This window comes from Patagioenas fasciata, chromosome 1 (genome assembly GCF_037038585.1).
Source record: "Patagioenas fasciata isolate bPatFas1 chromosome 1, bPatFas1.hap1, whole genome shotgun sequence".
NCBI classification, from domain to species: Eukaryota; Metazoa; Chordata; class Aves; order Columbiformes; family Columbidae; genus Patagioenas; species Patagioenas fasciata.
In genome coordinates, this window is record NC_092520.1 from 29,251,317 (window position 1) to 29,267,736 (window position 16,420).

General features: G+C 43.2%; 1 protein-coding gene across 1 annotated transcript in view; it reads left to right on the forward strand.

Moving 5' to 3' along the window:
* Positions 1-13,526: 13,526 nt before the first annotated feature.
* COG6 (component of oligomeric golgi complex 6) overlaps positions 13,527-16,420 on the forward strand; it is a 54,589-nt gene continuing 51,695 nt past the window's right edge. Inside the window, exons 1-3 of the mRNA XM_065862761.2 lie at positions 13,527-13,703; positions 14,300-14,443; positions 14,799-14,870. Coding sequence (XP_065718833.1) covers positions 13,581-13,703; positions 14,300-14,443; positions 14,799-14,870 — 339 coding nt within the window. The 5' untranslated portion in view covers positions 13,527-13,580. The remainder of the gene's footprint in view (positions 13,704-14,299; positions 14,444-14,798; positions 14,871-16,420) is intronic.

The following is a 16,420-nucleotide window of genomic DNA, read 5'->3' on the forward strand; positions in this document are numbered from 1 at the left end:
GACAGAGGTCTGGGATGACAGGTCCCAGACCCATTGTCCTCCTTCGACAGGGAATTAATTTACTTAGTCCCGCACAAGTTTAGGAAACACATGTAGATTATTTCAATCCTAAATTTCCATGGTTCCAAAGCAGACTTAGAAAAATAAGGAATGTCTGGATGATGATGGAGCAATATCCCAGTAAGAAATGCTCAGCTCCCAGCAGTTTGTTTTCTGTCCGTATAGACCCAATACCAATAATTTAATCATAGCTTCTTATTTACCAGGGGAAATTCTTTCCATCATTCCTAGATCCCGGTAAAGATGCAGGGAATGTACAAAGCACAGGTGTCGCCACAGTGTTCTCCTGCACTTTGTGACATGCATGTTTGGAGATGTTTAATGCCGCATGCAACCGCAAGAAGGTTTTTCTTTTCCATGTAAAGCCGCAATTCGGCATCTGCTTTCAGCTGCGAGTCCCATTGCAACGGCCCGGCCAGGACGGCGCTGGTGCCGGGGCAGCCCCGGCGGCGGAGCCTGCGCTGCGCTGCTCGACAGTGACACTCGCTGGGCGACCGGGAGCGGGGACAGGCCGGGCTGCGAGCACAGGGAGGCTTCACACGGCCCAGGGTACTGTGGAGACGGCCCTGGCTTAGTCCTTGCCCCCGCGAAGGGTTTGATGCGGGCTGTGGATGGAGAACAGCGTGGGATGCGGGCTGTGGATGGAGAAGAGCGTGTGCATGGAAAGTGAGGGCAGAGACCACAGCGTATTTCACAGAATCACAGAATGTTAGGGGTTGGAAGGGACCTTGAAAGATCATCTAGTCCAATCCCCCTGTCGGAGCAGGAACACCCAGATGAGGTTACACAGGAAGGTGTCCAGGTGGGTTTTGAATGTCTCCAGAGAAGGAGACTCCACAAACTCCCTGGGCAGCCTGTTCCAGTGCTCTGTCACCCTCACTGAGAAGAAGTTTCTTCTCATATTTAAGTGGAACCTCCTGTGTGAAGGGGTTTCGTTAGAAGGAGATATGTTGTTGAATTAGTCAGGCCCAAAGGAATCTCAAGGCCACTTCGAGAAGCTGAGAACAGAATCTGCTGTGAGAAAGAGGGGCGTTTCTTCATCAACAGGGCCTCAGCATGGCGTGAGTCGTCGGACCTATCATCGGTGGGGCTCCAGCGTGTGGACTGCCCGTGATACTCATTTAGCGAATCCATGCTTGGAGCGTGGATTCGTGATTAGAGAATAGTTGCGTATATAAGGAGACACGTTTCTGTAATAAATGGCTTTTGCGTGATTCACATTGAATCGGAGTGCTGAGTCCTTTATCGTTCCAACACTCCTGTGTTCCAGTTGGTACCCATTACCCCTTGTCTTATTGTTGGTTGTCACCGAGAAGAGCCTGGCTCCATCCTCGTGACACTCACCCTTTATATATTTGTAAATATAAATGAGGTCACCCCTCAATCTTCTCTTCTCCAAACTAAAGAGACCCAGCTCCCTCAGCCTTTCCTCATAAGGGAGATGCTCCACTCCCTTGATCATCTTTGTTGCCCTGCGCTGGACTCTCTCCAGCAGTTCCCTGTCCTTCTTGAACTGAGGGGCCCAGAACTGGACACAATATTCCAGATGTGGTCTCACCAGGGCAGAGTAGAGGGGAAGGAGAACATCTCTTTACCTACTACCCAACCCCCTTCTAATACACCCCAGGATGCCATTGGCCTTCCTGGCCACAAGGACACAGTGCTGACTCATAGTCATCCTGTGTTTCTGTTCTCCACAAAATCTGTGTGACTTGTAACCATGCTGTGCCACTATCTTCAGGTTCATGAGGTGCATTTGAAGAACATGCAACGGTGACTTCAGTGGCACAGGTTGCATAAACTGTGTGTCTGTGAATGGGATGCAAGGCACCGTTGTCTTCCTCCCCCCAGGCCTTTTGCTGCAGAACTGGAGCTGAGCTGCCTCTCCCCCTGAGCTCTAGTGATCATTTGCATCTAGGTCACCATATTAGATCACATTCCCGAGGATGAGGCTAATGATTCCTCAGGGTTTTAGAAAGGAAAGCTGAAAATCCTCTTCTTGGGGACAAAGGGCAATTCATTTTACAAGCGGAAGTTCATTTCCTCCCCATCATACCCTGAGGTTCATACAGATCTCAGGCACTTTGGGAAGCTGGCACCTCTGAAATCTCACATGGCTACATTCACAGAAAAAAAAATATATCACCAAATCTGTGAGCTGAAACCCAAAAAGTACCCTCTTTTCAGTGTGTCAGCTTCTGAAACATTGGGGATGTTCTCAGCAGAGGAAGAACCAAGCTCGTTTTTGTAAATCTTTCTAAAATACTTTTGAATAGAAAATCTGCCACATACATAGCATTCATGTACCCGTATGTGTATGCATTTATGTGCTATACATATATAACTATACCTCCACGTATTAAAAGTACTGCACAAGGAGCACCTGAGATCCAGATTCATTCTGCATCACTGCAGAGCGCAGGTTACCTGCCTGGTACTGGGCATGGGGAGGGACGACAGGCACCTATTCAGCCACAGCAGGTTCATCATGTTCTGGCCATGCCTTGTGCTCACAGGGAAGCTGCAGCAAGCTGAAGAGAGGTCTATCTTGGTCTCTGTTTCTATGTTAATCTTTGGCTTTGGCCTATGTTATCCTTCCAAGTTACAAGTTGTTCTTCCCATGTCATTCAAATGCATAGTTTCCTGTTCCCACCAAAAGGTGTAAGAAGAGCTCTTAACTGCATGTAAAAGGGTTCTCTCTATATATTGTGTTGTAGCAAAATAACCTAGTTATAGATCATTCTTCTGCAATCTAACTCCATATTTCAATATTCCTTTCCTGATGAAAAAGCTAATTAGCAAGGTCGTTACAGCTGCCACTTATAAGGGGGAAGATAGTAATTCCATTAATGTGCTCACGGGAACTTCATTTATATTACCTCTTAACCTTTACAAGGATATTATAATTTCAATAATTAATTGCTTTTTGCTATTTAATTTGTAGTTTACCATTTTCCAGGGAAATTACCCGTTAAACTGAGGACTCTTTTTTTCTAAAAATAAAATAAAATAAAATCCTTCACTCAAATATACACCACAAGCTGTCCTTAGAGAAGGCAGATATTTGCTAAGCCACTTCCACGTTTATCTAATTAGAGGACTCTGTGGTGAATATTAAAGAACTGCCCATCACTTGGGCCTTTAACCATCTGGAGGAAAATAAGGCCTAATGGGGCTGAGGCAGTGATGAGGAAGGAATTAATTCTTACTCTCTTTCTCCAAATTCAGGAAGGCAACACTTCCTTCCTCTCTGATAGGTGCAGTGAGAGTTGTCTTTACTCTTTCTTTGCAACCACCTTGTTTCTTCAGCTGAAGTTAATTTACAGTGCAATACCCATCCATGAATGCTGCTTCTGTTAACTTCAGTGACTGAAAAAAAGAAAGGAACTTTGGCTCAGCCTTATAAAATACAGAAACTCTGGCCACAAGTCACCAAGCACTTAAGCACATCTTCAGGCCAGTGCCCAGTGCTTTGGAGAATGGAGCTCAACACACGTATTCCTGCTCACATTCAAGTCTCTAGTAAAACAACTATTCATTTAAATGAATCATTCAGAAGCAGATATCCCCATGGTGGTGTGCTGGCATAATATCTCCGCTACTGATAATAGAAATTGTGTCCAAATCTCATCATGCTGAAAGAAAATTGGATTAATATTGATATCTGAGAAGTTGAGTAATGCATCCCAAGTAGGCATATCTCTCATAGAGTGAAACACATATCTCTGAGAGATGGATTTGCATGGGAAGATGGAGATGGGGTAGACAGAATGAATAAAGAAAGGAGGCACAGGAGAAGACAAAACAGAAGAAGCAGGTATGAACTAGACTGCACCATTGATTTATGAATGAAAATATAAAAGTTTTTTTCTGTTTCAGGTGCAAAAATTGAACTAGCCCTTGGGCAGTTCTGCCTTTGCAACTGGCAAGTCCATGATAATTCACCCAAAATGAAATGCCTCTGGATGATATGTCGCATGCCTACAGGCACCAAGTGGATCATTTTACTGTGAAAATAAGACAGTTTATGTATTTAATTGTAAAGCCCAACATCCTGGGGGTTTTTACCCTCTTACCTACAAGTATAAGGAGAGCCTGGGCTTATAGCAACATTCAAACAGAGTATTTCATTTCTGCAGCACTGAAGGTGGTGCATTCTCTTAGTATTATCTGCAGAGAAGTCAAAAGCCACAGTCAGACGAACAGGGGTAAAAAAAATTGTCTAGTCAATGGTCCATCACACAAGTGTTCTATGCAGCCAGTGGAGAAGACCGGGTAGGAATCTTAACAGGAATTGCCTTCTGAAAGTGCCTTTCTTTCACTCCTGATATTATAGGATGGTTATCTATGGACTTCACCTCTGACTTAAGGATGGTAGAAGACCGGTGAGATGTATCCCACCATAAGTATTTAATTTTGTCTTCAAGTCTTCAGGCATCCAAGTTGAAGAGAGTGAGAAGAGATTTGGGCCACTTAATATTCAGCATTCCCTAAATCAGCAGTGGATCAGCAATCACATCACCAGTAAAGCAACAAAATAATCTGCTTTTTGACGAGTAAAAGGAAACCCTAGCTCCATCCCAGCATGGACATTTCTTGCCATAAGCTTTCTGCAGTGAGGCACAAATATTGCTTGAAGACAATCTGCTAATTTCTGCCAGTTGATACTGCAATCTGCAATCGGGTTAAGGAACCTGATGCTTCTCTTTAAGGTGTTAATGTGCCTATATTATTAGGACTCTGGGCTTTGTCACATAAAAGGCCATGTATGAGACAGAAGTTGAAATAAGCCACTAATTATCAAAATTAAAATATCCTTTCAAAACCTCCAGATTGGCAGTTTGCTCAACATGACGTTTCCTTTTTGAAAGGAATGTGCTGTGCATGTAGAACAATGTTTTAAGGCGTCATTGTTTTAAGGTGTCATTGTTTAAGGGAAGTTGATAGTGATGGGTGATGTATAAACAGGTTGATGATATTCTGAAGAGAGGTCTACCTGCATGGACAAGACAGTTGTTGCTAGTTTGCATGCAAAAGGAAGCTTGGGGCCTGTTCTGGGGAACCTGATAGTCTCTTGTAATTAATACTGTAATTGGAGGTTGCTGGAAGTGCTCCTTGAGTTCCCGCCAGGGAATGTGAGTGCTTAACAAAGCTGTTGATGCCTTGCTGTACACCAGCCCAACCAACCTACTCGGCTGCAGTAGATGCTGACACAGAACTCCTGTGTTGGCAAAACCCTCATCTGAGCAGCAAAATGCACAACACTTTTTTCCTTCCAGTGTAATCACAGAGTGACATTGGTACCATCCAGCCATCTGACAGTTGCATCACCCAGGCAGGGTGGCAAGGCTGAGCTGTTTTGTCTCAGTATTTCAAAGCACACAGCCCATCACTGAGCTCCTGCCTGCTGTCCTGCAGCCACCCAGTGGGGACGGGGACAGGGTAAGTTACACCACTCTGCCCATTCTTGGCAGGGCAGCCCGGAGTCACTCCAGCCTCACTATTTCAGATTGCCATGGGATAAATATGCACCGGGAACACTGAAGTTTAGAAACAACATTGCTTCTTACAATCTTTGCCATCCCCCAGTGTGTACACATACGCAGGCACATCGCAAGAAGAGCCAGAGGCCATGAATGCATTGCAAAGAGCAAGTTTTATTTTAGTTACCTCTCTACCTGGGGATCTCTGAAGTCACACCTAAGCTCCCAGGCAGAGATGACACAAGCAGGGATGCAGGCATTGGTCAGTTCACCCCTGCTGGAACATCACTGGGCCTGCTGAGCTCGCCTGCATTTCAAGGCTTCAGGCAGTCGCAGCCTCCCGCTCTTTCTCACAACAAAGCAGGAATCTCAGACATAGTGATAAGGTGCCTAGAGTTGCTCACAGGCCTATGTTATCTAACACAGAGGTTCTACTCATCAAGCACACAAGGTCAGTAAAACAATTGGTGTGATGTATGTGGTTTTTCTACAGACAGGTGCAAGTCACTTGAGTGTATTCACATTTAACTAACCTCCTCGCCAAATCTTCCACTATATTCCCATACACCCAGGGACACAGCTGTTTGCACCCAGTGCATCAGTCATGGGAATGCCAGCGCTGTAAGAATGCCAGAAAGGCAGTAATGACCACCTGAAAGGGATGGCAGAGAATTTTCATAGAATCATAGGATCATCATAGAATCATAGAATAGTTTGGGTGGGAAGGGACCTTTGAAGCTCACCTAGTCCAACCCCTTGCAATGAGCAGTGACAGCTTCCATGACATCAGGTTGCTCAGAGGCCCATCCAGTATGGCCTTGAATGTCTCCAGGGATGCAGCATCCAACCACCTCTCCGGGCAACCTGTGCCAGTGTTTCACCACCCTCATTGTAAAAAGTTTCTTCCTCGTGTCTAGCCTGAATCTCCCATCTTGTAGTTTAAAACCATTACTCATTGTCCTGTTGCAACAGGCCCTACTAAAAAGTCTGTCCCCAGAATTTTAGCAAGAAACTGTAGGCTTTAACATTTTTCTTATGGAGGTGAGCAGATCTCTGCAGAGAAATTGTTTGCAACTCATCTGTGGTGACCACGACCAGTGTCAGGTGTTAAGTAATAAGTTATTTTTATCCACTGCAGCTCTCCAGCATCTCTGAGGGTGATGGCATCCTGCCAAGGCTTTGGAAGGGCTGAATAAGCTGACACACAAAGATGAATGGTTGAGGCAAGCCTGGAGGACATTTCTGAGTCAACTTTATGGAGGGAATCAAATCCAAATATACCAGGTAGCTCCATACTGAAGTTGCTGAGAAGTTACTTTTTTACCCTCCTGACAGAAGTCAGAGAGTGTAACTTCTCCTGGCATGTTGGAAACTTTTGTTTTTCCTGTTATAGCAATAAAGTTCCATGAAATCCACCCAAACAAAATCATTATGAGCACTAAGAAAACTTGTTTACGACACTCTTACCTGTAAAATTAGGTTGATGGTGTAATGCTACTATAAAAATTGCCATGTTTATCAATATTTTTATGTAACTTGCACTAGTACTACCGCTAAGGTGCAATTTCACAAGATGATGGCTTTTGTGGTGAAGTTGCCTAACTTTTGCCCCCATGCCACACCACTGCTTGTCCCCTCAAGAGTTCCTTGTTCCCTCATGGTTCTAGATTGACTTTTGCCTGAAAAAATTGTTAGCCATAATTTAAAAAGGAAGTTCTATCCTGTAGGTGTCCCTGCCCATATACTCTGTCCCTTGGTCATATACTCTTGTCCCTCCTCTGCCAATATGAACATTTGTGCAGGATTTCCTGGGTTAGCAAGGTAAGAAATCTATCATCTTATGCAACTGCATCCCAAGGAATAGGTACCAGATCCAGTATAGCGGTTACTAAGGACTGTACTTTGAATAGTGACTACGGTAAAGAAATGAGCTGGAGCTGAGAGAAGTCAGTCATACTACTCTGCCACAGTTCATCACTAGCTATGGAGGACTGAGGTTGTGATCTGGATTTCCATCAAGGGATTGCAATGAACAGTTTGTTCACAGGGAGCAGACCAGAAAAGTGAAGGGAAGAAAAAACTAAGAGGTTCAACTGAGATCTGTAAGACTTGGATATTTGACCCACAAGTCTGGACTAAAATACAGCAGTTGGAGGAGCTGCTGAAAAAAGGAACTCGGCCAAGTTAGCAGCAGTTACGGTCTGTGTTAAAACTTGTGCTGCTGATGTACTTACTCAAAAGGCACTTTTTCTAATGCCATCATTCCCATGATTTTTCAGATGTACCTTTGACTTTTAATGATCCATGTCATGGCCATGTCATGGTCCCATAGATTGCCTTGTGTTGATCGATGGATGTGAAGGCAGTGCCCAGTAATTTAGGTATCGTTATCTAGATTTTCTTCGATAGTGATCTCAGCTGAGATCAGGACATGGTGAAGGGTAAAGTTTCTTTGACTGATGGCAAATAGTTGTAATTTTTGTTCAGTTGTCCAAGTTACTTTTATTGCATCTGTAAAACAGAGCACATTTCAGAGATTTCTTGCCAGCAGGACATAGGCTGTCATTGCTTGAAGAGGAAGGATAGCAGGTCTGGCATACACCGTTAGCATGATATCATGTGTTATTCATGTCCTACTTCTACTTTTGGCAAAAATATTCCCCTCTGTTGCTATATTGTTATCATGCTTACAATAATCTCCTCTATTACATATGTCATTGGCACTCCAGCTGGCATATGCAAAGGAAGACAAGCCTTATACCTCAGCCACAGAGACACAGGCTTACTAAGGTGATGCAGCTACTCAGACACAAGCAGATACTAGTTCTCCTGGCTCCACCACCTAAGTGTTTCTTCTTTTTTAGGTGAAATTTGGGCCCTCACAGTAGTGAGTGGCAGCACCATGACTGATGCTATTGACCTTGCTGGGGATGTGACCATGTAGTTTATATGACCACTTCTTTAGGGAACTCCTGTATTCTGTAGAATTCTAGAGCCAAATATATTCATACCAAATCCTATTAGTTTTGCTGACACAGTTGCTTGAATCAATGGTTGCTTTTTTTTTTTTTTTTTTTTTTTTTTTAATAACAGGAGATGAACAGAAAGATTTCATGGGTTTGGTATGCATTGAGGTGCATGCTGTACTGCTAGTGTTATCTTTTCAGTGAGTTATAACAAACAGGGGTTTTACAGCCCCTCAAACAGATGGCTGATTCAGCATCACATATATTATACCCACTACTGCTGACTGTCAGGCATGACAATAAATCCTCCGGTGAGCTAGCAGAAGCTAAGCGAAAACTTTGGAACTGTACATTCTTCTGGAGCTTCAAGGGACACAGACAGATTTCACTACATGACTATAGGTTGCTGTCAGGGTGACTTTGGACAAATCACTCATGGAGTCATACCTTAATTTGCAGAAGGGGGTCAACTCTGAGCTTTCAAAAAATTGTTAGCTCAAGGAATGGGCTGATTTGGTCTGGTGAAAAGTATATACAATATTAACCTATTGGAAAAGCAACCATCAAAAAACCCCAGTTCTAACTGACTTGAAAACACAGAACATTTTCCTGTGCTCCTGCTTACCAGCTGGATTTTCTAGCCCAACCACAGCACAAAATGACATTAAAATGCTGGAGAAAGCTGATGAATAATTTGATGGCAAAGAACATAGGTAGTGATGGATTTCTGGTGTGTGCAGGGGAGAGCCTGGTAGAGCTGAGTTCCAGCCATTTGAACTTCTATAGGGGCTACAACAAAAAGGTCCGTTCTCGCTTTCACAGGGATGGGGTAGCTGAGCAGCAAGATACTGTAGCCAGCTCCCTGCAGATGCTCTTCTTCGCTGCATCGGAAAGCATCGGCGCCTACAAACTGTGTGCAACAGTAGCATTGTCAACTTCTTTTAACCTATTACAATATAAGAAAATACAACTAATTTGGGGCATTTGTTATATGATCTTTCACCTCCCTGACTTCATAATCTTTCTTGCTCCTGTGTCCTCTGGGCATCAAACTGAAGTAAGCCCTGTGTTATTCCTTCCTACCTTCCTCTCTTCCTCCCTCTCCTTCTATTATTATTTTTTTTCAACGTATTTTTATATTTTCTTATTCTCCATCACAAAAATATTCCTTTTCTCACCCTCATTTGCCTGTGATGACACCCATAGCAAGGGGTATTCCATTTTGTCTGTATTTAAGAAGGCATTCCCATTATGTTCTGCTCTATCACTCCTCGTTTGTCACAGAGAAGGGAAATACTAGCTCCAGTCATTTCTTTGACCCCAGTCAACTTATTAATTCACTCGAGTTTTATCCCTACCTAGCCTTTTGAGGAACAGATTCACATGAATACTGGAAAGCTTTTTGTCTTTGCCTTCAAAAAGAACATGTACCTCCAAGCATTTGAAAGTACAATGTCATTATTACCTCAGGTTTTGTAGACAGCAGGTGGCATTCCATAGACCACACTCCTTGCTCTGCAGGCTAAACTGTAGTCCTGTCTGTAGTGCACCAAGTGAGTGTTTTGGGAACATTTTTACCAGCTGCATGGTGATAACAGTTGTTTTGTTGTCTATTTCTGCAGAAAAAAAATAAAACAAACCCCAACATAATAAGGAACTGAGGTAAGAAAATCAACAGCAAACACCATGTACCAGACATTTCTTTTCTTACACCTGCAGTTTGGTCCCCTATCTAGCTTTGGTAAGGCAACTTATGCTTGGGTAAATTACACACACTACACAAACTGTCCTCCATTGATACATAGAAACTGATATCCGAAATCAAAGTCTCTTCTGGCAGTTACAGATCACAAACTCCCAGTTGTGCTATCCCGTGGTGTACATTCAGTTGACTTAACGGAGCATTTGTTGGCGGACAAGCAAACTGGTAAGAATGTCATATCAAACCCACCTTTGTTGCACAGCAGCTGAGTGATGGTGACCTCATTACATGATGACATTTGCATTTTTGTTTAAAAAAAATCTGTTCTGAGAAAAAATCTGGCCTGCAAATATTATCCACATTGGAAAAGAGAGGATTTTTTATTGTAGCTACATCTAATATTCATAAAAGAACAAAAGGTAAGCCTTCGTGCCCTCACACAAATCTTCCAGTCGTGGGAGATAAAACGTGCCCCCTTGATTAATTCTTTGCAGCTTCTCAGGAGAACACATGCACAGATAAAAATCCTATAATTTCCTGCCAGCCCAATATGTTTTGTTAGCTAGAAGCATTCTGGCTCATGAAACACATTCTTGGAAAAATGCACACCCAACAAGGAGCATCTGAAAGCAGAACTGGATCGTTCAAAACAAAATGCATGTACCAACTGACAGAGGAAAATCTTTGTGGCTCCTTGTATGTTTGTGGTATAACTTGCTGGATCAGACTTGGCAATGATCTTGACTTACCTGACACGCGTGCTTGAGATGTTCAAGTCTTTCTGACTTTAGGGTGTGTCTTCACTCTTTCAACTCACCCAACAGGTTACCAGCATTTGAAACATTGTTCAAACTGCTAACAACATATGACTATAGTTGGGAGGGGATCTTTCCAATAATAGGATCTTCTTGACATGCTTAGATACTAATTGCTCACACCTGTGATGACTGCATGCTGTTTTATCTCTTCTGACATGGAGCAGGGAGATACTGGCTCCTGGAAGCTTACTCAGAAGTAAAGGGCATTTAGGAGATAACATCAGTGAAACAGAGTGGAGGAACAGAAACTAAGACGGGAAGCAAGGTATCTGAAAATAATTGAAAACCTGCTCGCTGATTAGCCAAGAGTGGAAACAAGGCCCTACACAGGCTGTTCAGATACAGTCCTAAAATTACATTTATACAGTCCTAAAATTACATTCAGCCCTTTGAAGGCAACTGAGAGGCTGATGTGGGCCCAGTGAAAATGAGTTTGACACCCCTGATCTAGAAGATCCATATGAGGAAGCAAACAAAACTAAAATTAAATAGAAAAATATGCTATCACTGTCCTTATGCTATAATTTCAAGAGGGAGACTCTGATTATATAATTTTTTCTTGAGATAAATGACTCAAACTAAAAGAAAAAACAAAAGTGGATGAAAAGATTCAGAAGTTTATTGCTCCACCTTAGGCATAAAGGCAAAGGCTACTCAATTTGCTTGCAGTTCTTTTCAGGAAGAGCAATGTGAAGTCCTCAGACCCCTGAGGAGTTATGGTACCACTGGAATCTTTGCTTTTTGATCTACACACCATCAGACGAATGGAAGCAGACAGTTGCATACACAAGGCACTACTGTTTTCAGAGCTAACACCATGGCAGGACCCTTGTCTTCTTAAATAACAGCTGTGTGTTGTATATAGTGATAAGAGGAACAAAAATATTTTAGAAAACCCTAGGCCTAATGTAGCAAGACCAGGCATAATGTAACAGAAACCTAACAGAGAAACAATAGCTCTATAGAGACTGGACATGAGGCAAAGCGGGATGTTCTTGGCTTGTAAGCTGGGAAAGCAGAATGTTTCACTAAATGAAGAAAGAGCCACGTGACTTTTGCTGAGCAGTAGCACAAAATGACAATATGCATGCTCAAGAAATTTGGTCAAGAAGCTGACACCAGGGGGTCACCAGGCTGCGAAGACCACCAGGGACTACTAGAGACCCCTGATGAAGATTCTCAAATACCAAAGATGGACTTTCGGCAAAGGGCTGGGTTATGTAAATAATTTATGTTTAATGTATTAACTAAGTGGTAGAAACAAATAAATACCCAATAGGTATATGTAATAAATACCAAGAAATGTGAATCACGTGCGTGCTCGATTAGAGGAACGATCCTCTGAGCATCCAGCGCAATGCAATAAAAGTGCCTGCTTTTTAACACTTTCAAAACAGTGTTAAGGAGTCTTTTTGGTATCATAGTCTTTTCCTTTCCATGGTATCTTACCTTCACCTGTGTACCTGCCTTTCATCCTCTGGAAAAGCTCACAGAAATCCCTCTATGGCACCTCAGCACTTGACACAGGACGTGTCAGAGCTGCAGTATGAGAGCAGGGTGCACAGACGGGCTCCTGAGGATGTCTGACCCAATCCCTCCAAAGCGCCACCGCCGCAGGCCCCTATGCAGGCCAGCTGGGCTGTCCAGGGGAGCGAAGGCCACCGCTCCTGCAGTGGGGACACGGGTTCCACCATGGCCCGAACCACAGGCTGCATCTCCATGGCCCAGCGGCAGAGGCAGCTCTGCTGCTCTGAGAGGCCTCGGGGGTAAAACCTCCATGTCAGTCAATCTGCAGCCAGAACAAGATACCCTCTGCATTTCGACACAGTTTTGCTGATACTTACTTACCTCGGTAAGTGAAGGAGACTGCCTATGTCTTCTGTCTCTGATTTAAAGAAAGGGAAACAAAACCCATGTTCCTTTGCCTCAGTCACACTATGCTGACAGAAAAGAACAATCTGTATGGCACCAGCACTCCTGATGGTGCAACTAACACCAGGCTCAGACTGACAGGTTCTGGAGGGTCTGCTGCTATTGGATGCCACTAAGATGCCACTACATGTGGCCTTCTGCCCAGTGCCACCTCCAGAGGCCACTGCTCTCAGCAGAGATGGCACTGCTGGTGCGCACAGCCAGGGGCCGTGTAAGGCCTTAACTCACATACTACCAGCTCCCACTAGAATTTAACTGAAAATACTGGCATGCCAGAACCTACTAATGCAAAATAATGAGTGGATACATCTTTGCCATTTAGTTTATATAACGAAGAGTCCATTTATTTTTCCTTTTTCATTATGCTCAGAACCAAAGCATTTATTTCGCGAATTAAACACAGCTATCCGGTTTAAGGAAGTGAACCGTGTTTCTCACCATCAACCCCAAATCTTTCTTTTCAAATACTCCCCTGAGTTCCACCTCCAGCAGTAACCAAACGCCCAGGTCTGCAGGCCGGGCCGGGCCGGGCCGGAACCAAAGCCTCGGGATCGCGTTTCCGCCGGGGCCGGTCAGCCAATGCCACGCCGGGAGCGGGAAGCCGGGGAGGGCCGCAGTCATGGCCGATACCGCCGCGCCGCCGGCCGCTGCCCCGGCTCCGGGGCTCCCGGCTGCCCCCGGCAGCAACCCCCTGTCCCGCAAGCTCAACAAGATCCTGGAGACTCGCCTGGACAACGACAAGGTGGAGCGGGCGGCGGCCGAGGGGGGAGGCGGGGGCCGGGCCGGGGCTTGAGGCCGGGGCCTGCCTGGTGGGGAGCGGCCTGCGGCGGCGGAGCCGGATGAGCCGTCAGGGACTGCGAGCCCCGATAGGCTCCGGGGTCGGGCAGCGAGCCCAGGCGCAGCCTCAGTTCCGCTGCGGAGCCGCAAGCTGACGTTTGCGGCGTTTATTAGGAATAAAATTCGATTTTGCCTCTGCGGGGACATGCCACGCACCTGTGCTATCCCTTCACATCGCAGGGAGGTTTGTATTGCTCAGCTCGGAGGGCGCTTGTCAAACTTTTTCCGATTTAAATGTTTTATAGCTGTGAATGTATCATGCTTTAACCAAATGTAATCCTACTGATTAAAGCTGTTCTAAAATAGTACACAAAGTTGTGTGTTATATGAGAAGAAGAAAGACTCAGCAATTATTTATTTGCCAACTGATTTGGAGTGTGTTTAAGTAGTTTTTTCTCTAAAGCCATCTACTAGTTTGTTTTATAAGACTATGAACTTGGGGTGGTTACAGACTGTGACCTGCTTCTTTGCATCTGTGTCAAGTTCGTTTTTATTTTCTAGGAAATGCTGGAAGCACTCAAGGCTCTCTCGACCTTTTTTGTCGAAAACAGTTTGCGCACCCGAAGAAACTTGCGTGGAGACATAGAACGACGAAGCTTAGCCATAAATGAAGAATTTGTCCACATATTCAAGCAAGTCAAAGAGGTAGTAATTTTACAGCGTGACTAGCTATCTTGCAAGAGTACTGCTATGTAATTTGAAGTTTAAATGAAGAAAAAAGGATTAAGAGAGATTTTGACTTTCCAGGACAAGTATACTTTTACAGTGTAGTTGTTTCGTTGTTTGTTTCCTTTGGCGCAGAGAGAAGTGATGTTTCAAACAGAAAAAGATCCCAGATGAATGTTGACCATTAGAGGTGCATTCTCTCCATTGATAAACAGGGAGCCTGGAGCAATTGTGTTCCTTCTAACTTGGGCATCTCATTTTGGTGGGATGAAACTGGGCCTAGGCATAGTGTTTCTGATTGAAAATTCAATTACTGTTATTGGAACTTATTTAGGAGCTTGAGAGTATAAACGAAGATGTGCAAGCGATGAGCAGCTGCTGTGAAGATATGTCCAGTCGTTTGAAGGTAATATATAAATGAAAGTGCTTTGTATATTTTTCCTTTTGGGGTGCAGCTACTTTCTTTTAAAAGGATAAATAAATATTTTGGAGGATTAACAGCGGCACTAAGATGTTTCGTAGTATGTGTATTCTTTTACTTTAGGGTATTAATATATTTCTTTTTTAGAAAATACATTGAGGAAGTAATTTTAATTTCTTCCAAATTGCAGTTCAGAATGCAGTAATATACTTATTTTGAGAATAGCAATGCGATTTCTGTTTGTATGTGAGTGGAGAGAAAATATTTTATTGGATTAGATGTGTATGAAATTAAAGGGTTAATTGCATTTATATAAAAAAAAGTTGTGTTTTATAATGTGTTACGACATCTGGCTTGGTTTTAGTGGAGGAGTTCAGTATTCAGTACAGCGATGAGTTTAAAAGGTTTATGGATGCTGAAGTGTAGATGTTTTGTCAGGCTAAATCTGTTCTGAATATAACATATAAGTTATAGAATGTGAATGAGAATCTCTCACTAAAAAATCATTGAAAACAGTTGCTTTTTACCCACCTAATGTTTGTGCGGGGACGTTAGATGTCCCCCTACTTAGATGAAGACGTTTCATTGTCATTGTATGTAATTCCCATCAGAATGCTTGTAGTTTGATGAACTTGTTCCAAAAAGTGTGAGAGTACAGTGCAGCCCACTGCAGTACTTACTTTTCAGTTTTGGAAGGCAATGGAATGTACATCAGAGGTCTCAGATCTCTTTGAACACTGATAATGTGGATGTATTCCCTAGTCAGTTCAGGAACTGTTTGATTAAACTCTTAGATGTGGAAATGAGTAAAGTGTCCATGCAGATTTTTGCTCTTCCTGTCTTTAGATCTTGAAGTGTAACTATCATCTGTCTTTTTTTTTTTTTTTTTGGTTCAGGGTAGAGCCACCCTACAGTGATTTCTTTTTCTATTAAAATCAGGAGGTGGTTTTGTTCTGACTACCACAGGAGGTTTCCTCTAGAGTACTGTAGGACTCATAACTTGTATCAATTCAACTCATGTTTTCTTTGTCTGTATGAATGTAAAGTAAGTTAATAAGCCCATGAACAAGCACTCAGTTTTCAAATACCGTGGTATTTTATCTGTGAAAGGACATGAAAATGTGCAAGTATGTGCTCAAGCTGAATACAAAGACAAAAATGAAATAAGTAGAGCAAACAGATGTCAAGAGGAGGATCTGTAGCATGTAAGGCAGAAAAGTGTGCTAAGAGAGCAGTACATTAAGAGAGTAGAACAAACACAAGGTATGAAAGGGACTATATATCTATATATTGATAAGCCAAAAAGCTTTTTTACCTTTTTTTTTTTTTAAATTTTAAAATATTGTCCAATCCAAATAACCAGATACTGTCAGATCTGATTTCAGGACAGTGACTTGATAAATGAAATGACTGGAAGGGAAGGCAACTGCTGGAATGGAATAAAGTGAGCTTGAAGGATAATGAAAGTTTTAATTAGTATATTGAGGTGGGGAGGAAGAGAAAAATGTTTCTATTTTTGGATCTGCAGGAAACAT